General features: G+C 33.9%; 1 protein-coding gene across 1 annotated transcript; it reads left to right on the forward strand.

Moving 5' to 3' along the window:
* Positions 1 to 1167: 1167 nt before the first annotated feature.
* Positions 1168 to 21917, forward strand: LOC124364855 (lysine--tRNA ligase-like). Its single transcript, XM_046820645.1, is given in 11 exon segments — positions 1168 to 1343; positions 6229 to 6376; positions 11883 to 12048; positions 13799 to 14079; positions 15478 to 15723; positions 16357 to 16519; positions 17461 to 17720; positions 18898 to 18997; positions 19000 to 19109; positions 20804 to 20947; positions 21803 to 21917. Coding segments are annotated over 11 exon segments (1794 nt in total). The 5' UTR covers positions 1168 to 1203; the 3' UTR covers positions 21839 to 21917.
* Positions 21918 to 22117: the final 200 nt, after the last annotated feature.

Raw genomic sequence — 22117 nt, forward strand, 5'->3', positions numbered from 1 at the left:
CAGGAATCGTTTAGCAGTTGAGTTCATCTCCTACACTGGCTGAGATGGTTCTCGAAGAGAGAGCAAGCTCTCGATCTTCATAACTGAGGACGCTGTAGTATAGTGACAGCTGCAATCGATTCTAGCGTCGTGCACCTCACGAGAGACAGACATTTCGAAACGCAAAAGTAACTACGGACCACCCGTCTGGGCGTATGGCACACCGGCTTTCGCCTTAGGCAACTTCCTTGGGTTGATAACCGAAGTCAACAATCTTTAGGACAACAATATAGTTGGCGGTATCCAGTTGCAGCATTGCTGCGCGCTGGTAAGGTAGCGATTCAACGCTCGCGCGTTCCCATTCTACCCGCATTTGTAGTACTTCTGCAGCATACACGAGCGGTTCCAGCATCATGTGAAAGATCATAACTGTCCTCCGCTTTACAAAAAGGAGCCGCGCTTCTATAGCGTATTGCTAAGGTAGTGTTGGCACCACCACACTGCTATGCGCTTGTTCCCTTCGCGAAAGCTTAGGTGATAATAGGGATAGATGTCTCGCTAAAACGTATTGCTGTTTCGTCGTTGTTTCGTCTCATCAGGTATAGATAGACAGCAGATTGCAGCTGTCACTATACTACAGCGCTCTCAGTTATGAAGATCGAGAGCTTGCTCTCTCTTCGAGTACCATCTGAGCCAGTGTAGTTTTATTGTGAGGAATAAATATTATTTCATACAGGAAAGGTATATAAATGGGGGGTTTAGAAGCGACTTTAGTATAAGCAAAGCTACAAAACGTATTTGTCACAAATTATGATGATACGCCATTGGCATAGTAGAAGGTTCATTAACGAGTCACGTTAAATATTTTAACTTTGTTGTATAAACAACACTATGAATAATGAAACATAAAAAAGATACAAACCCATCCAATGGTGACTCGTAGAGGAATGTTATTTTTAGAGCTTATTATCAACGACACATCCGGCAAGTTAAAAAGAGTAACATGCCGTCAATTTGTGTTCTTATATTTATTTTAGGAGTTTGTTAAATAATTTCATAATCGATAGGGTTCAATATCAGTTTAATGTTCACCTAATGGCTGTTAACGACAAGATTAGTGAGATAATCTTGCTTTGAGATCAGTGGTTCGAATTTGAATAATAATGTAAAGTAAAATGTAGGTGTGTTTGAAAATGACGTTGTTTTTTATGTATAAAGTTAACTATGAACAACATGCCTTGTCGGCAATGGCAACGTGTCCTGTCTCCTTTCAGGAACCTGCCGGCGTTTCTGTTTTTTCTTCTTGTTCTTTACTGTTTCTGCGAAAGCATGGCTGAAGCTGGAGGGGAACAACTTTCCAAGAGGTAGGCTAATTATAAATATTTTAGTTATAAAGTTTTGTTCTTCTGAATTTGTATTGAATACTTATTATTCTAAATAGAATAGTATGGTTATGTTGCCTTGTTGTTATATATACACTCACCTTTTATTTTGAGGTTATGTTAGGTTAATAGGATTCACTTTTGCTTGTGATAAAAAAGATCTAGGTATAAGATAACAGGTTTTTGTATTGCGTCATTCCTTAAAAAATTAACAAAAGTTCAATTTGAAATGTTTGGCTTGATTTTATTGTTTTTTTTTAATGTTGGATTAATTCAATAATTTTGATTAACTTCACATTCACATAGTCTCTTTTATTTATTATTTGCTATAGCAAACTCTAATAACATTTGAAACTAGAAAGAGTGTGGGGGTCACCAAAAAACTTGTTGATAATAAATTACACTTAAAATATGTGTATATAATGTAATTTGATTATGTTGTGATTGGCTTTTGAATAGGCCTAATTTTATGGCTAACTACTTAAATTTCATGTTAATTTAATGATTACCAAGTGATTTAAAGGATCAGTATTCCATGCTTGTTCATAATATATAGCCTAGCCTATTATAAGTTATGGATATACGGTTCTGTCCTATACTTTGGATTATATCCTTTGCTCCAGTATAATGAGCGGTCACCATGACATCATTATTCATGATTATTGAGTAATCGATATTCCTCATTATCGAGGCATCAATATTCATAACCAACGAATCCTTGATATAGGCTAACTACTGAAACCAAATTAAGTTATAGGTATTTCAAATTACAGTATAGTTCGGCTGTTTTTATATCTTAAAAAATAATATGTTAATGATAAATTTATAAAAACTATCTATGCTATATATTTATAAAATGTAACAAACAAACAAACAGTGTAACATTTAGTTGTTTTTTTCTATTTTGAATGATAAACATGTCTTTTGACACCTTGTGATACATATAACACATGTACATCACCATTGTATTTGCGAACAGCCATTACTCAAATACTATACACATGATTTTACTTTATTTCAATAAATTTTGGACAATAATGACAAATCGAATTAGGTACGTTATAGCCTTCTAAGATTGTATTAAAATGTTGTTATTCAATAAAATAAAAACAACTGACAGTTATTAGGCCTAATTATGATTATGTATAAGTAAAAAGTTTTTATATATTTCATAGTTTAGATATTTCTAATTGATAGTTGATTCGATTGTAGTGGTGGACACTTGTTATACTGTAGATAAATCTTGATTTATTCGGAATTAAATTTTTTAAGAATTATTGTTGTAAAAAAGAATGAGGAAGTAAACTAAAAATTACTGTGAAACTCTGACAATCACTAGCCCTTTTATCACCATAAACCTAAGTTTAATGTTATAATTTAAATTGAACATATATATCTTGTTCTAAAGCCCTTGAATATTTTCAATAAATTAAAAAAAGTTATATCTCAACCTGTACTTTGCCCTGGGATTGATGGGACTACTATAATAGAGCTACCAATTGTGTCACAAATTATATCAGAAACTGCTCACAGTGTAGGCATGATTCAGAAAGAAAATAAAAATATTTGTCACTCATTTATCATCACATAAAATGGTTATTGGCATGTCTTGAGTTGACAGGCTATGAAACTTCTTGAGATTTTGCATATATAAATCTCTAGATTTTACTTATGATAAGGTCTAAACACTGAAAGTTGTATTTTGTAGTTGTAACTATGAACTAAGTTATTTGGGAGAAGAAAGGGGGATAACAACTTTGACAGGTTAATATTTCTTATTGGTTTGAAGAAACCGGTGTACTTACTGAGTTTTGTTCTCTTCTTGTTGAAGGAAACTCAAATATTATCTATGATGTACGATTAGATACATTTTGTAGTGTAAATAAAAGTTTCATTTTTATTTTCAAGCCAATGTAGCCTAAGCTTAAAATATTTATGATACCATTCCAATAATCTGAAAAATTGATATTGACCACTAAAAAATACTAACCCAATATGATGGATCTTCTTTCCTCCTTTCATCACTACATTCCCCAAACTTTTGCAAGACTTGAAAATATGGGAACGAATGATTAGTGTTTTAACATTTTAAAATCAAACAAATCAATTTAGGGTTTAAAACCATCTGCATTCTTAATTTTTTTTCTAACAACCTAGAGGTGCTGGTGACAAAGGAGTCAATTTCCAAACAAACAGGCTATTTATTAGTTCCCCCGCGACTTTTGAAATATTTCTTCATAATATAATGGAGGCGTTCATCATATACAGCTCCTTTTTAAATGGTTTTTTCAAACATTACTGGGATAATTAATGGAATTTTGAATACTTCTACATCTCAAACTATCTCCAGATCATTTAATATCCGAGTATCCAGTGTGTTACGGAACTTAGTCTGGGTGTCAATCAAGTGCACCTACATGGCAACATATGTACCTTAGTGGGGTAGATTACAGTAGTTGTAAACATTGCAACAGTTCTGAACAAAATATTAAACATGAAAAAAATGTAGATGAACAGAGTAGTAAAGGTGCTGTTTTTAAGTAAGTAAATGATTTTTGTAAGAGGTTACAAAAAATGGACTCGTAAACAAATTTAGTATGAATATAACATTGGTGTCACCAGTGGATACATAATATATACACATAAGATTTTAACATATTTTGGAAAACTAAGGTCAAAATGAGTAAATTTAAGCACTTAATGCATAGTTTTCTTCATATTTGTGTGGATTTAATTAACCACATGCATTAGACATTACTTATAATTACATTACAGATTTTCCACTGACTCCTCATGCTTAGAATAGATCTTTGAATCACTAATACAAATATTACTAAATGTTAATAAAAACACAACTTTTTCCAAAAAAAAAAAATAAACAATTTGGAAAAAGTTGTGTTTTTATTAACATTTAGTAATATTTAAAGAATTTCCCAATTGCTCCAAGAGTCTACACTAATACAAAGTTGTTTCTTCAACCTTAAATTATTGTGGAGATTTAATTTGAATAATTTGTATACTATAATTAGTAATTACTTTAATCCTATCCTTTTTAACATTCTCTATTTGCAGCTGGTTTGGTGTCTTATTTAGTTAATAAAACATTGATGGAAGGAATTCACAACGAATCCCCCAATCTCTTTTACCAAACTCTCCACTAGTGTTGAATTAGAAATAGTATTGAGACATGAAAAGCTGCATCATTTTTTGTCGGCTCACATTGTAATATGGAACATGCCAATTAGTCATTGTATTAATAGAATAACATCTCAAAGATATGATCTATAGGCTACTGTTAATATTGTTACTTATGTATTTAAACATGTTTATGGGTAACCATTGTTCTGGTTAGAGTTTGGTCTGTTGTAACATAGGTGCTGTATTACAGGTAAGTGATTGATGACGATGATGATGCTGAGGCCATTGCAGCAGATTATTGTAAACATTCACAATGGGGCCTCTAAAACCCACATGGTTCGCCTCTTGTCTGGATCTCAGAGTTTAATGAATAACGGGTGGGTTTATTTACAATCTCGTAAAGCTGACTCTTTCCTGTCAATTATTAGAGTGTACACAACATTTCCTGGAATAGCGAGCTGTGCTTGTTGGAGCTTGCATGGATACATGTCTCGACTAGGCGAGCGTTGCAAGACTCATTAAAAAACTCCTAATGATACCATCTGGAAAGGTCTCTGCAGTTACAGTAATGTTTGTTATTTTATTAATTCTCTCTTTTGTCACACTGGATAAACATAGTTCTTTACTTCTTCAACTTTTTTCCAAAGGCTGTCACTTATGTTATTTATAGAAAAATAGTTTATGAAGTGATATATTGGTTGTGTGGTATATCATTTACGCTTAAAAATCAAAGCACTGGTCAATCATTTGAGTAGGTGAATTTTTATTTGAGTAGGTGAATTTTTATTTGTATCCTTATAAACTGTTTTTAACACCAGAGCAGCTTCACAAGTGTTTTTATGAAGTAAGAAACAAAATTTCATATTTTATAGCAGAATGAATGTTTAAGTTTCTTTATAACAAAAGATTATTACATATCCAAAATGCTTTCTTCAGATAAAGACTGCTTATGTTTTGCTTATTATTATAGAAATATATTATAATATATAAGGTTAACTCTGCAATTCGCTATTCCAGAAAGTTGGAGGCAATTATTTGTACATGTGTTCAATTTTTAATGTCTTACAAACACATTAATGAGTTGTACTCTAATCTATGATGTTACAAACAATGCTTTTTAGCGTAGTGACAAGCATTTTTAAACTTAAAAGATAATTTTACTTTTTTTATCTCTGCTAGGTATCATGTGTAATGTATTTATATTAATAAGCATACAGCACTTTTTTATTTTCATCTCGGAATCAGGAACCGATGTCGCTGCTATGTTTGGTGATAAGCTTGTCAGTTCTGTTAACTTTCTATCGAGGTCTGGTCTACAGAACTTACCAGTCAGAATTCTACTTAGAAATTCATTTTCGAACATCATGGTAGTAGGAGAAAAACACATAATGTACAGTCATGTTGTTTTGTTTTGTATCCAGTCGAACACCTATGACCATAATAATCTTTCTAGATAATATTTTAAAAATTTTATTAGAATGTTAAAATTAACACTGACGTGTAGCAAACGGTTTAGCTTTAAATTTGTCTGCCCGTAACTTTGTCTGCAGATGTTCAATTCTGTACATTTGCAAGTATTTTCCTATTTTTAAGATTGTAGGTTGATAATGTAACTATCAATTTCTTGAATAATGTTACAAATGTCTATAAATTATTTCAATAGGACAGTCATATTGCTTTGTACTAATTTCCGACTGTTTTATTAAATGGTATTGATAATTTGTTACAGTGAGTTAAAGAGGCGGCTGAAAGCTGAGCAAAAGGCCAAAGAAAAGGCTGAAAAGGAACTGGCAAAAGCAGCTGAAAAAGAAAAAGACGGTCATGGTCATAGTGAGAAAAAGAAAGACCTCAATGCTGAAGAAGAAATCAGTCCAAATGTAATTATACTGTAATAGAGAATAAATAAAAAGTAGTTACACTGGGTCATATGTATGATTGTACTATTTAACGATGAACTTATAAACATTAAAGTATCTCAAATAGCATTATACACAAAATTTTAACTTCAGTAATTTCAGGTCTTAACATAATTGTGTACATTTAAATTAAATTTTTATTTAGTGTAAATCAAACTTCTCCTTCTTTAGCTCTTTGAAAAGTATGATTTTACTGGGAAAGGAGTAGTGACATATTTGTATATCATTTATTTGCTTGGCCTACAAAATGTTAAGATGTACTTTTTTACTATAATTTTAATAGCAAATTTCCTTATTGAAGCCTAATTAAAAGTGTTTAGTCTCCCTGGGTTCACAACAGCTTCTGGGTTTTGTTGCACTTCTATGTATTTTAATTGAAGACGGCTTAGCGTTCCAGACTATTGATAAATTTTGTTCTTAGGGCATTTGTGAAATATCAGGTATTAGTTACAGTTTAGAACATATTGCATATTTTCTACTTGCCTTCCTTCTTGACCTCCAAATAATTCTGTTGATATATTTATTGAATCTAATGAATGTTTGGAGTCATTTGTAAAACCAAACCAGAAAACTATTGTGGTTGGGGAATTGATATGTGTGTTCGTGATAGTAATTCAAAGGAATTAGCTAACTTAATGTCGTCATTTGGGTTGCACAACACTGAGAGCTTATACCAGAGAATTGAATGGCTCAGAATCAGTTATTGACAATGTATTTTGTAACATTAGTCCATCAAGTTGTTGTTTCCGGCATATCCGATCATTATGCTCAGGTTTCAAACATTTCATTGTAGGGGTCTTCCCTTTGAAGTTCCCTAAGTTCAGAATTCGGAGGTATTTTTGTAAGGAGAACATTAATGTCTTTAAAATGGACATCTTCTTGGCTAATGGTGTCAGTAATAAATTTGATTGTTTCATTTGTGTTTAGACATCTTTACTTTACTTTTTTTTACCACTGAACATTATTTTTAAATGGCCTTTCCATATAATAAATTTAAAAAGCATCAAAAAAGTACTTCACCCGGATAGAGTTTGATCATTCCCTTTCGAAGTTTGGTTAGGATCTAGTTAATATGTACTTTTCTACAAAAGATCTTCGCTCCTCAAATCCTGCAATACAACTTTATCTTTATCTAAAAAGGAAGTTTAGGAGAGCAGTTTGAGCGGTCAAGGCTAGGAAGGTCCTCTCTCACATTGAAGACTCAAATAACAGTAAAAAATCTGTTTGGGATGTAATTAAAGAGACAATCCGTAACAAAAGCTCAGAACAGATAAAAAGCAGGATGTTGAAAGAAGATGACGGTTTTACAGTCCCTAGGCCCAAACAGGTAGATGAATTATTCAACAATTTCTTTGCACATGTAGCATTTAAATATGGTTTGGAAATTCGTGCAGATCAGAATAACACTTTGGATTTAGGAAGTGTCAACTCATCTCTGTTTTTGTATCCAACCAGTGTAGTCGTAGTATTGAAAACTACAAGTTGTTGGTTAGTAGCTCCACTTTGCTGATTTATGCTTGTTTGCTGACGACACTTCCTTAAGTGTTAGCAATCATTCTCATAATGATCTTGAGATTAATATGTTCCAACAGATTGGATCGCTATTGCAATGGTTGGCAGACAATAATTTGTTAGTGAACACAAATAAAACTGTGTTCATTGACTTTTGGTTGAGGAATTCTGATGGAAATGCTTTCAAATTACTTATAGGCGAGGACGAAATTGATTCAAGCCATTACACTAATTTCCTTGGACTAGTAGTTGTTTCTCGCATTGATTTCTCAAGACATATTGATAAGGTATCTGGTAAGTTAAACAGCGGTATCTTTGTTATTAGGAGGCTTGCACAGTTTGCTGACAAGAATGTCCTCACATTCACTGTAAATATCCGTATTTGTCCTATGAAGTTGCAATTTGGGGTGCTGAAACCATAAAAATAAATATTTCGCTTGCAAAAAAATCAATTAGGCTGATTTTTGAAATGAAACAATATGATTCCTGTAGAGGGGTTTTTTCAAATCATAATCTTTTGACATTTTTTGGTATTTACATTCTTAATACCCTAACTCTGCAGGAAACATAAGGACGTATTTCAACCTACTACCACTAACAGATACAGTTTTGATACTCCAGATCTTTAGTTATACCAATGCACAACACTACATTTTTAACCCGGGAGCACTCGCGCTATTAGATTGAATCTAACATAATTTTTGTGCTATATAACATTATTTTTATTTCTTATCTTACAACACTGAACCCTTAATTTATGCTTCTATGGGTATGTCTGCTGCGCATTGCATCATGTTTAGACATTAGAAGTTGCTGGGGTGAGGCGTCATGGTGGGGGGGGGGGGTGGACGCTCCTCGCGGGTTATTAGTTTCAACCTAACAGCGCGAGTGATCGCGTCAGCCCAATGTTAGGAGCGATCTAACGGCGCGAGTGATCGCGTAACTGCCAGTTTAAATCCATAAGTTTAGTGATTTTTCTTGTTTTTCTGTTTGCTTTTGAGTTATATTTCGTAGATTGTTCTTTTATGACTTTACAATATTATTGCAATGAATGAAGACCATGAAAAAGCCGTTCTTAGTTGGTTGGAGGATGTTAGATTCGATCTAACAACGCGAGTTCTCGCGGGCTAAAGACACTCAATACTCTGCAATTAAATTGATTAACGCCATTCCTCCAAAGCTTAGGTCAGTCGGGTGTGGTTTTGTTTCGGAGGAGGCTTAGAGCATTTTTAGTCCGTTTGGAATGTTACAGTATCTGGGAGAATTATGCCCAACTGTCCAATATGTAAAATAGTGATACTATAATATCATATCTAATACATAATTATCATATCTGATATTTAATATTGTTTACACTGTAAGCAGATGCTTTTTAGAATCCAATTCTTATATCAACTATTTTTATAGATAAATAATATTGAATTGACCTTTGCTAAGGTATGTATATAGTTGGACGACAATAAAAGATTTTGACTTTGACTCAGATGTTGTTTTATTTATATTGAAACAAGAATAAGGTTTTTATTGAGGATAGTTAACTCATGCTGCCCTACAGAACGTTTATACAGTATTTCCTTCTCTTTGTTACATTAGTAATATCTCGGTGTGTACTAAAAGCTTTGATTTTATAAGTCAATAAAATTGTGTTTCATTAAAATCTTATGAGAAAAAAACCTTCCTGAGTGTAATTTTATATATACTTGTTAAGCCTATTCCTGAGTGTAATGCTGCTGGTTATATACCGGTACGTCATTAATATGTTATGCTTTCACTGTGCCAAATCACACTTTGCGCTAAGACAGGTTATAGAAAAGTCATTCTACGTCATAACCACTTGCAAACCAATTGACCTTGTACTATTAAAATGGTTCACAAACAACAGTTTTAAATGTATTGAGTGTATTGTATGTATTGATTACACTAAGAAGATTAAGTATTTATTTACAATACCGTGACCATGGAAAATGGACTTTTTTTTCATGGGTTGGGCATTTATAGTCTAGTATTATTATGACAGGTGCATATAAACTGGGGGGAAAAAATATTATTGTATTATATTGATGCCTTTCGGGCATTATTGCGTTAAGGAGCAGGGGCATCACGTGATCTGGGATTCGACTTTTGCAAGCTCGAGTTAATTTTTTTTCTAAAAGAGCAAGCAGTGCACAGCACTGCGCAGCGGGCAGGCATCGTTGACAGGATTAACGTACTAGTCACTATCATTTCAGTAACTTATCACTTACCTTAATGTTCAGGTGGGGAATTGCTTCCACGTAAGATAACGAACATCCAACACAAAGGTGTGCCATTACCACTACTGAACTAGGAGGTTAAGAATAGACACGGAGGAACAAAATAGTTCAAAATGGCGCCCCTTCTTTATTTGAGAGAGCCGCGGAGTAATACCAAACTGTCAAATATGGATAGTGTTGCCAGAGGTACTGTCAAAAACAGAGTTTTCAGAGAATTTAAAAAAATCGTAACTCCTTTGCTTTTCGTTGCCGACGGATTTTTTTTTTACTATTGTTTTCAGGAAACATTGTAGTTTTCAGGGAAAAAAAAATGAACATACCTTTCCATGGTCACGATATTGTAAATTGATACCGAAGATTAGTAATGCTGATAAGAGTTATTCTTTGTATAACTTGGTATCTGTAGTTTCCAAAATGTTGTATGTGTTCCTTAATAAAATTATGAATCAGAAATTTTAATATTGCTCCTACCTACCAGTTATAATCTAAATTTTTTATATTTACTTACATAAACATTGACTACATATTGTTGGATAATGAATGAAGGAATAATTTATTTATTTGTTATATGAGTACAGAGGCAAAATTAGGGCCACATGGCCCTTATGTTTGACCTAAAAAGAAACCAACTACTAAATACAGAACTTCACTCAAAAAACTAAACCAGCTTAAATCTGGCTGCTGTTTGTAAATCATTTAAAAGTTTAAATAAAAACAAACTAATATATATTATTTTTCAGAATAACATATATATTACGTAACAAACAAAAATATATTTTAAGCCCATTCACTCAGTAATTCATTTCTCCGTCTGCTTAAACCCACACCCACGCCGTCAGTTTCGACTTTAGAAAGTGGCTGACAAGGACTGCAGTGGTAGGTGTAGTCTTGTAACTTATCATGTACAGTAGAACCCCTCATATCCGGCCACCACAGGACCGAGCCCCTGGCCGGATAACGATTCGGCCGGATAAACCAACCTACAGTACACAGCACTTGACGAAACAAAACAATTGTACTGCACTGTACTAACCGCACTGGAAATAATCAATGAACTGTTTACAGGTTAAACCTATTAGCTCAACTGAGGACAACACAGGAAAATGTAAACAAATAGATACACCAAAATAACGCAAGAGTCGTGGGATACTAGTGCGTGCAACTGCGCGTCTGCAAGCCGTGGTAAATAAATTTCGATATTGGCTTCCGGGAAGTGGCCGGATAAACCGAGGTGCGGTAAAACCGAGGCCGGATATGAGGGGTTTCTACTGTATTCGTGAAGAACCTTCAGAACATTTTCCCCAAATTGTTTACAGTTTTGTGCATAAAATTTGGTTAGCTTGTATACACAAATTTTGTGCTAGAAGTTCCAAATATTTTATTGGAAGATGAATGACTAGTAGATAAAATAATTTTTATTTTTAAATGTATGTTACTAAAAATGTGCTGTAATGTAAAAAGGTCTGTCCTTTTGTATTAATGCTCCAGTTGCTTCTATCACACTTTTCAATATGTTTGTTTTCATGAAATTATTTGAAAGTGCCTCTTCCATAGTAAATACTTGTGGTAATATTTTGCCCCAAATGCAGACAATTTCCAATTAAGACTTCTATGTTCAATTTAAGCCCTAGTAGTATATTGTATTTTTCATGCCTGAAATGAGATGAAACTGATTTATACAAAAATGTTGGTGACTGTTTAAGGAATATTTCAAGCTGCGAAGTAATGCAGTGGCCCAGCTCAAGCTAGGAAAGGAACATCCGTACCCCCACAAGTTCAATGTGACAATATCATTGGAGGACTTTATTGATAAATACAGCAGTTTAGAACCTGGCCAGATTCTCGAGGATGTGACCTTGCACGTTGCGGGTAAGGCATAATCTTTATTGTAACATAACTCAACATATTATGTTTACGTATTTATGAAGTACTAATGATAGTGTTAAGCTAACAAATGTACCTGTTGTGCAATCTGTGATACACCAATTTAATTCTTTCTTTGTATTATATTAATTAATTTATTACTTGGAAGTTGTGAGTATAAAAATAAAAATTGGAATAGTTGGATTAATTAATTAAAAAAGTATCAACAAAAATTTGTTCTAATTTAATCTAAACACTGTTGTATAACAAATGTATTTTCATCATTATGTTAAGGGATTTGAATTTAAAAGTATTTAACCCTCCATCAGGCGCTCACGGAGATTTCCTCCAGGTTAGCGAATAATGGATATCATAGTCGTTTAAACTGTTTTTATTTGTTTAAATATTCATACTGATTTAATTATAATGTAATATATTCATTTTTAGAAATTAAATAAAAATTACTCTCTTATATACTCTCTAAATGTCAATTATTACTCTAAAATCAAAATTTATTCTTTACTAAAAAATTTTTTAAACACTACATACAGTTTCAAAAAATTTTCCTTTTGGTTCTTATAACGACAATGTTCACTCCATAAACAGTACTGAAATGTTCCCTAGCACACGGGCACTGTACTGACAAGTCTCTCGTCTTCATTCTCCATTTCACAAAATTCAAATAAAATATATTGTAAAACTTAAAAAGAAACCATCACAGGTCACACATTTAGGCGCACACGGATTATTACTCCATAAAAACTAAACACTATAAGGCGCTCACGGAGATTTCGTCCAAGCACTACAAACACAACATCGGGCGCTCACGGAGGAATCGTCCAGTCTCGCACGGAAGTAGACCTCATACTGACAGATTTTGACAAAGATAAGCGGGAGGCTATTGTTTCGCTTCCCCGAAAGATACTCGTGAAGTACACTGCGGGAAACGACTGCCAACATCAGAAAAGTAGTACTATTTTTAATAATAAAAAATACACGGAGGAAAAACTCCGTTTAGCCCCCAATGTAGGGTTAAACATTGTTGAAGAGTTGATTTTTTTGTATTGAATATTGTTGTCTTTCAAGTCTTTCAAAAGTGCAATATTTTTGGGATATTTTTACACTTCTATAAAGCTTTTGTTAATGTTTGTGTGCTACAAACAACTGAATATTCAAAGGTAGTCACAAGAATACGTTTATATAAATATTATATATGTCAGATTTAAAAGTATTGATTGGTATTCAAGGAGTTGAAGAATCGAGAGATAATTTTATCACCCTAAACAGAGTGAATATATTGAAATAGTGGTCTTTTTAACTACAAAGGAAAGTAACTCATGTATACTTTAATAAATGTGTGTGTGTTTTCTATTAGTCTATTGGTATTTAGGGTGGAATTGTAATTATTGCAAAGATAAAACTGATATTGGACCTCCTTTAATGGTAAAACTCTGTAGTATTTTCTCTTTAATGTTTTTTTGATTATGGATTTCATACGTATTTCTCGAATATTGAATGATTTATCTTCAATTTATAATTGTCCAAGTAGATGCCCAAAAATAAAGGTCAGCTACCTAGCAGGTTTGTAAAACAAGATTTTCCACAACAAAATGATCAACTTTATTCTAATCTTTGAGTCCCAATTTAAACTTATTAATTATTTCCAATTAAATAACAGCCGTTTAACGATTCTACTCCCATTGTTAAGTACAATTATATTGAATTCTTTTATAATATTTTATGTTTGTTTCAACAGGACGTATCCACTCAATTAGGGTATCAGGAGCAAAGCTGATCTTTTACGATGTGCGAGGCGAAGGGGTCAAGATCCAGGTGATGGCAAATGCGAGGCTATATCGTTCTGAGGCAGAATACGAGACGGACACAGACAAGCTGCGGCGTGGCGATATCGTTGGTTGTATCGGTCACCCTGGCAAGACCAAAAAGGGAGAACTATCTGTCATGCCCAAGAAGATAGAGTTGCTCTCACCCTGTTTACACATGCTTCCCCATCTCCATTATGGCCTGAAAGATAAGGTGAAAGATCTGCATTGAAACCATTTCTTTTTTGTAGACTTCTCTATGTACTATATATTTCAACTTAGAAAAAACATATATGTCCATAGCATATGATCTTGAAGTATCATTTCTAATTGCCGTTTAGTGGTACAAGGGGCTTTGCATGTGTGTAGTTGTAAATAATATGATTCTTTTTCAGAACCCACATAAATGATATTAGTTAGTTTTTTCATTCAGCGATTTCAAAAGATATTCAAATTCCTTTTTTGTCATTAAGCATACAATGCCATAGTGTCATAACTAATCTAAGAATAAAATGAAATAAATAATCAGAATAAAATATATACATTAAAATTCAAAGTTTGTTTCTAATTGAAGTATTAAAAACTGATCAACATAAAGGAATTTTCCAACAGCCAAATTCCAATTCAAAATGTTTTTGTCTTCAGACATTTACAGCATATAATCGACAATACTTGTAGTATTGTTAACAATACTTCATACAAAATGAATTATTCCATTATTATTGTATGTAATATGCCCAAATACCAACAGTACTCATAAAAATAAACACATATAATATTTCATAAGTACATATAAAACAAGGACATACTCTATTTTTCATGGACAGTCACATTTAATTTAAATTTTTATACAGATATATAAATAAAAATAGACAAACAAGCAATATTTACAGATAAAAATAGCTCAATGCAATAAAAACATTGAAGCATTAAGAAACAACACTAGATAATATTGTACATAAACTTTATGATCCCAGCTTAGGTTTACTGTCTAAACCAATACCTAATAACTTAACAGACTCGTTACTGCTTGTATTTATTTGTTTATGGAAAATATAATGTGTTCTGTTTTTTTGTGGTTCACTGTCAATCTATTTGCTTGAAACCACTCTAAGGACTCTTTCAGAATTTTATTTCTCATGAAAGAGAGCATTTAAATCTTGGTTGTGATTTAGTAGGGTGGTTTCATCTGCATATAGAACAGACACATGAAATGTTATGAGAAAAATCATTTACAGCAATAATGAACAAAAAAGGTGTCAGTACACTTCCCTGTGTTACCCCTACAAGTTTTGTTCTAAAAGCAGACTTATTTTCACCTTGAACCACCCTTTGTTTCCCCAATCAGTCAAATTGGCACATTGTGTACAAGATTTTCAGTTTGTTGTGGCTCCAAATTCTTTCCTGTTATGCTATTAGTATTGATTAATCAATTTCTATATGAAAATGTATAGTGGTACTGTCATGACAGTTGTTCAGGCTCTACTCTGATAGGCTGATAATTTGTCTACACATATCTGAGCCTGCCATTCATACTAAACTGTCATTGTGAATGTTAATCGTGCAGACTCGTACAAGATGACAGTTCTTAATATAATATTTTGGTCACCAGGAGACGCGGTACAGGCAGAGGTACCTGGATCTGATCCTCAACGAGAAGGTTCGCCAGAAGTTTATCACAAGGGCCAAGGTCATCGCTTACGTTCGACACTTCCTAGACTCCCACGGGTTCCTAGAAGTGGAGACTCCGATGATGAACATGATTGCGGGCGGTGCCACAGCAAAACCATTTGTCACTCACCACAATGAGCTCAACCTGGATCTTTTCATGAGGGTGGCTCCTGAACTTTACCTCAAGGTCTGTACTTAACAAGAAATTTCAGCAAAATATGAATAACATATAAACACACCTGTATTCTTATAGAGAATTATATATATATACAAATACACAAGTACAATGTAAATACATTGTAGCAGTTTTTTGTTTGTTACTGCTGAGGAGTTGATGTCTGCTTGGACGCAGCAAACACACGGTATCACACAAATATAAATAGGAAGTACAAATAAAATATTGTTTATAAATATTTTTTGTCTAAGAATTTATTGTGGAAATACAAGTATAGGATACAAGTATAGGAAATGGTGTAAAGTGGTATTAGTTAGTTTTAGGTAACGTGGTATTAGTTAGTTTTTAGGTAACGTGGTATTAGTTTTAGGTAACGTGGGTAAAGTAAATATTTTCCTAAACTTTTATAAGAATAAGATTCTTGAATTTGGAGGAATATTTGATGGTAAGAAAAGATTTTAAGTTATGTCAGCCAGCCATTTATCTCATCTACAATCCCTCGTTTTCTATGTCAATAAAAAAAAAACAAGGAAATATTGAAACCTTCTTTCCATACTCTAATTTTGCCTGTGCAAATTTTCATAACATTGCTTGGATAAAGTGAATGTTAAAAATGTGTTGTTAATCCACTGCTGCCATCGATAGATGTTGGTAGTGGGAGGTATCGACCGAGTATACGAGATCGGCCGTCAGTTCAGAAACGAAGGTATTGACCTGACGCATAATCCAGAGTTCACAACCTGCGAGTTCTACATGGCTTACGCAGACTATAACGACCTCATGACAATCACCGAGAGTTTGATGTCTGGTGAGTCATCCATTTTACTTGTAATTTTGATGCTTTCACACACACTCATACTAGGTATCATACTAGCCATGGCATCGTGTTTGGTTCTCTTGAAAAAATAACAAAAGATTTTCATTTCAATACTTCTGGTTGTGTTAATAATTTAACCTGAAGTTTTGGTATACAGTTCAGAAAATATATTGTATATTGGAACATAAATTTGTTACTCAAACGATTCTTTCTTTAACTAATTTTTTTATTTTGTTTCCTTAAATATTTGAGAAAACAAAATGATGAAGATGCGTCATAATAATGCAACACCAATGTTCTTTACACGTTCTTTATGTACGTATGTTGATACATACATATTTTTGGAATTAAAACAGTATGGGGAATTATCAGTTTTCCTAAGGTTTATTATAGTGACACTGGCTTCTTATGTGTGTGGCCCTTGACATAAAGAATGTACAGGTGTAACAGGTGAATGAGATCTAATGTTACATTATCATAACAATGAAGACTCTGCTCTGTAGAGCCCTATGTCAAGGCATTGCAATACTATGCTTGTTAATATTAGGAAAGTAGAGATCTTTAGATCGCTCCTCATGTTTAGTGATGGCTAAAGCCACCCACAAAATATAGCTGCAGGTCTTACCACAATACAATGCATAACAGTGAACTATGTATCCCCTCTCTAGCTATTACTGTTTTAGCTATCTCTAGAAATATTCTGTTTTCAAAAATAGAATTTTTAATAACTGATTAATTGTTTAATAAATATTTGCAATAAACATTTTTTATAAAATAAGAGACATTTACATTTCTTTTTAGAAGATGTTTTCAAACACTCTTATTTGACTGATAGATTACTTTCTGCCCTAAATTAAACCAGAACTACTACATGTATAAGGTTGTAATATCCTTGCAACAATAGTACAAGAACAGTTGTACCATATCTGCAGGTCTGGTGAAGAGTGTCCACGGCTCGTACAAGGTGACCTACCATCCAGAGGGTGAGGAAGGGGAGGCGTTTGTTATTGACTTTACGCCGCCGTTCCGCCGCATCCACATGTTTCCTGCACTTGAGGAGATATTAAAGGTGAAACTTCCTGCCCCGGACCAGTTGTCCACACCTGAGGCCAACAAGCTGCTGTCTGACCTCTGTGAGAAGCACCAGGTTGAGTGCCCACCCCCAAGGACTTCCGCTAGGCTTCTAGACAAGGTCAGTGTTACCTTACATGGTAAAATAGAGAGAAAGATGGTGTGGGATGAAGGGAGAAAGAAAATAACTTTATTTCGAGATCACAAATACTTGAAATTGTGTTATAAGTTTATACAATTAATTGCCAACAAATTTTCTTGCTTTACAAATCAATTTCTGTTTTGAGTCCATGATTAGTGTTGGAAGTGTGATGCCAGTTCAAAAACGCATTCACAACCCTAGAAGGGGTTTTCAAGAAGTCATCTTGTGAGACGTAGCTAGAGTGTTCTGGGGTTATCACTATTGGCATCTTGAGGTTGTTGTAACATTTTTGCCCCTGCATATGAATGGTTTTTTTTTTATAAAAAAAGTGTCCTATGATGCACAGGAAGACCAAAGTTCTCAGCATTTCTAGTATCATACCCATGCAGGTTTTGATGATGGGTCTGCTGACTGGAAGTCATGAGGACAATGACTTCGTAGATGTAGAGAGGCACACCACTGTCATCAACTTCAGTTCTTTGAAATATTGTCTGCAACTGTCTCTCCATCCCAGCCAGTTGTTAAAATTATTTAATAACTCAATGTAGATTTTTATCTTGCTAATAAAAAATGTATTGTAACAAACATTTTGAGCAAATCATGATATTTTTTATTGTAACAGGGTCTATGTGTAAAAACAATAGACCATAGACAATGCTTTTTATTCATAGGCATCTAGTTTAGAATTTACAAGAATGAGGTCAGTATACAATAATACTTGGATTTTAAAATAAATTTATGGAATGTGTGTTCTCCAGTTCAGGAATTCTTGAGTGGTGTGGAAGGGTCATTGGAAAAGCCAAACTGTAAAGGATTTCTCAAATTTTCTGCTGGGGTTTTAGGAGGGCCCCTAAACTACTGCAGTAGTTTAGGAGGGCAGTGTAATCCTTTTATATATAACATTTTATCTCATGTTCCGGTTGTCATGGTAAAACTGCTGTTTCTAATTATCGTCAGTTTGCTTTAGTCGTGGCTCTGTAAATGTATAGGTTTTTGTTTGCTCAATTGCACTGTCAAAGAGTTACTTAAAGGTCGGTTCACTTAGCTACTTAAACTGTAATTAGAGCACCTTGAGGTTAACAAGCCTGTTAATTAGGTATTTTCACCACCATTAGAATCTTACAACATTTCAAAACGAGTTCTATCGTGCTTCCAGTTGGTCGGAGAGTTCTTGGAGGAGCAGTGCGTGAACCCTACATTCATCTGTGACCACCCTCAAGTGATGAGTCCGTTGGCCAAGTACCACAGGTCCATCCCCGCCTTACCGAGAGGTTCGAGTTGTTCGTCATGAAGAAGGAGGTATGCAATGCATACACAGAGTTGAATGACCCGGCGGTGCAGAGGGAACGCTTCGAACAACAAGCAAAGGTCAGTAAGATTCTGCATGATAAGTACTTAATTATGTGCTTATAGATATTTAAATCTTAACCTAAACCTGTTCAATATGAAACGTTCAAAATTTTCACCCTATTCTCAGCACTTTGCTAGCACTTTCCTCAAAGACTATAAAAAGTAAAAATTCATATTGTAATTGGCTTGAAGAATATTTTATTGTACTACATATAGGACTAGATATTAGCAAAGTCCTAAAAGTTATACTGTATGTGGTGTGGTTAACATACAAGGTGTTGTGGCTACAAAAAAAAAAAAAAAAAAAAAACCGGATTAGTATTGGCGGAGCCACAGAACAAACGCAATAAGCCTAAATATTTTATGGTGAATCTCCCTCTCCCACCCCTCCTTGAGTTTCATCTAGCTCCCATAGTTATACCAACCATAGCACTAGTTATAAGCAGTAAACCTTTCGTCTAAGCATTGGGAAAATGTTGAGTATCCAAAAAGAACAACTTTTAGTTAAAAGTAATTTATAAAATTCCAGGGGCTGTAACTTACGTAACATTGAAACAAATGTGGTGTCGGTGTCATTGTTTGTGTAGATACAGTTGTACGAAACACAACATGTGGCTGTTAACGAACTGTGTACTAATCAGTCGTCATCAGTGATTACTATAGTAACGTGTACACTTTATAATTTTCTCTTTTCCAAATGGAATGTGTGCAATTTATAAACATTACTTTACAAAAGCGAATTGCTCTAATGTTATTTAGTATTTTTATGAACATTGTTTCTGTAATATCTCCTGGAGTAGAAAATAAGTTTTGTCAATAGGGAGAGAAAATGTAATTAATTTTGCTTCCTATTCACTATAAAAGTTCTGAACTCAAATGGTAATCGAAATGGAGTATTACATGAACATACAGTTGGAGGAATTTAGCTGTGCTCGTAGTGCCCTAATACTACCCTTTCAACAAATAAACGCTATCTGTGTGGCAGGTTGCGTTTACGTGCTAGCCGCTGAGATGAAGGCGCAACAATCGCTTTTAACGACTTTAAATTCACGATTTCGATTTGCAGATTAGTATTGACAAATACGTTATTTTCAAAAACACGTTAAAGAACACTATAACAACTGAAAAAACAAGGATAAGTCCTATTATTGTTATTATTTGGTATTATACTATTATTTAATTCCACCATAATCAGCATTGTCACAAAACAGACTGATTTGAGCAAGTATGGTGAGTTATTTGGGCCAATATGATTCCTGAACGGAGGGTTTTACCTATGAGTCACAGGAAATGTTTTCGGGACGCAGCGCATAATGCTACCCCGCCACCCCTCCCGCCTATCACCACACACTCAAGGTCACGCGCACAGTTAAAGTCCTCGAACTGTACTGGTTAATATAAGGTTAGCTTTGTAAAGGATAGGAAACTAGTTATGAGTTCATAAATAGCAGGTTTACTTAAGATTAAAAATAATCCACAAATAAATATTGAAGAGAGTGCTAATTTCTTCCGAACTTTTCTTTTTTATTTATTAGTTTCTTTAACTTGACTTACCTACACTCTTTTAAATCGGGACATAAGGATACATACTGACCTGGTTGGGTACATTTCTACCAGTCTAATGATTTTGTTTAACTCTAATCCTCAACTTTGATTTAGATGTATTTAAAATTGAGTGGTTATGATCAGTAATGAGCTCATGTGTTGTGCAGGACAAAGCTGCCGGAGACGATGAAGCCCAGCTGATAGATGAGAACTTCTGCACATCCCTAGAGTACGGCTTGCCTCCCACAGGGGGGTGGGGTTTGGGTATTGACCGACTCACTATGTTCCTCACTGACTCCAACAACATCAAGGTCAGTTGTGGTGTCACGAGTAAAGGAGTTATATCTTTGTTTGTCTTGGTCTTGTTCTTTAGCCGCAGTCATGAACAATTGGATCCGCAAAGACCTCTGCTCTAGGTAACTTGAGTCAATCACATCCTAGATTTAACAACAGGTTTCTCAAGCGCCCAAACTCACTCGTTCTCTGCAAGAATTGGGGAGGAGTTATTTGAGAAGGGACGTTTCTTTCATGACTTGAATAATCATCTGATATGAATGTGGATCTATGACGGTCACCTATGTAACAGGGAAACCAAGTCTACTGAACTTATTCTCTATGATTATAGTGTTAGTATCTGAAAGTTCTGGAGGAAGTAGAGATCCAACTGGATTACCCACTATTGTACGGCTTATGGAGAATACTGAATTAGGTGTTCCATTGTAGACTGTTCTTTGGAATGATACAATAAGCACTCTGGTAGACATGCTGAAACTTTGGAGTTACTTTCCCTGCTGTTTATCTACAGGTAGCTTGTTAAAACTAATGATGGTATGGTACATTTATCCGACTATAATAACATTTTATTCAATGTATATCCACAAATTTGTATAATCAGTATAGAAGTTTGAGTTAAAAACTGTTGCTGAGTTTTCATAAGTGCTGAACATGTATTCTCTCAAATTTTCATTGATTGCGTTTGCGATAAGTAAAATAGTGACAATATGGTATTAGGCACATGATAATTCATGAATGCTTTATAACCTGCTAAATTTGGTAACAAGATTTATTGCTGCACCACACTTTCTATTCTATCAATAATAATTATTGCAATAATTTGTATCAATTGTAGTTTTGATAAAAAATTAATTTTCTTGTTTTTTCTACAGGAAGTGCTGTTTTTTCCCTGCCATGAAACCAGATGACAACAGGACAAAGGAAGAAGATGGAAAACTTAACCCTCTGTCAACGTAGCAGTCATTTTCTGAATAAACAAATTAAAAACTGTTTTTGTCTTGTTTGTTGAAGTACAAAGACATGCTAATAATTATAAGTATTTAAGTTAAGCTTTACACCAATAATACTCACAAAATAAAATAAAAGTTACTGTCTGAAAGTAAAAATTTACAATTATAATTAAGTTGGCATTGCATTGTTTAATTAATAACAATTATTATTTTTCAATTCATGATTTACATTTTTTT

This window comes from Homalodisca vitripennis, chromosome 6 (genome assembly GCF_021130785.1).
Source record: "Homalodisca vitripennis isolate AUS2020 chromosome 6, UT_GWSS_2.1, whole genome shotgun sequence".
NCBI lineage: Eukaryota > Metazoa > Arthropoda > Insecta > Hemiptera > Cicadellidae > Homalodisca > Homalodisca vitripennis.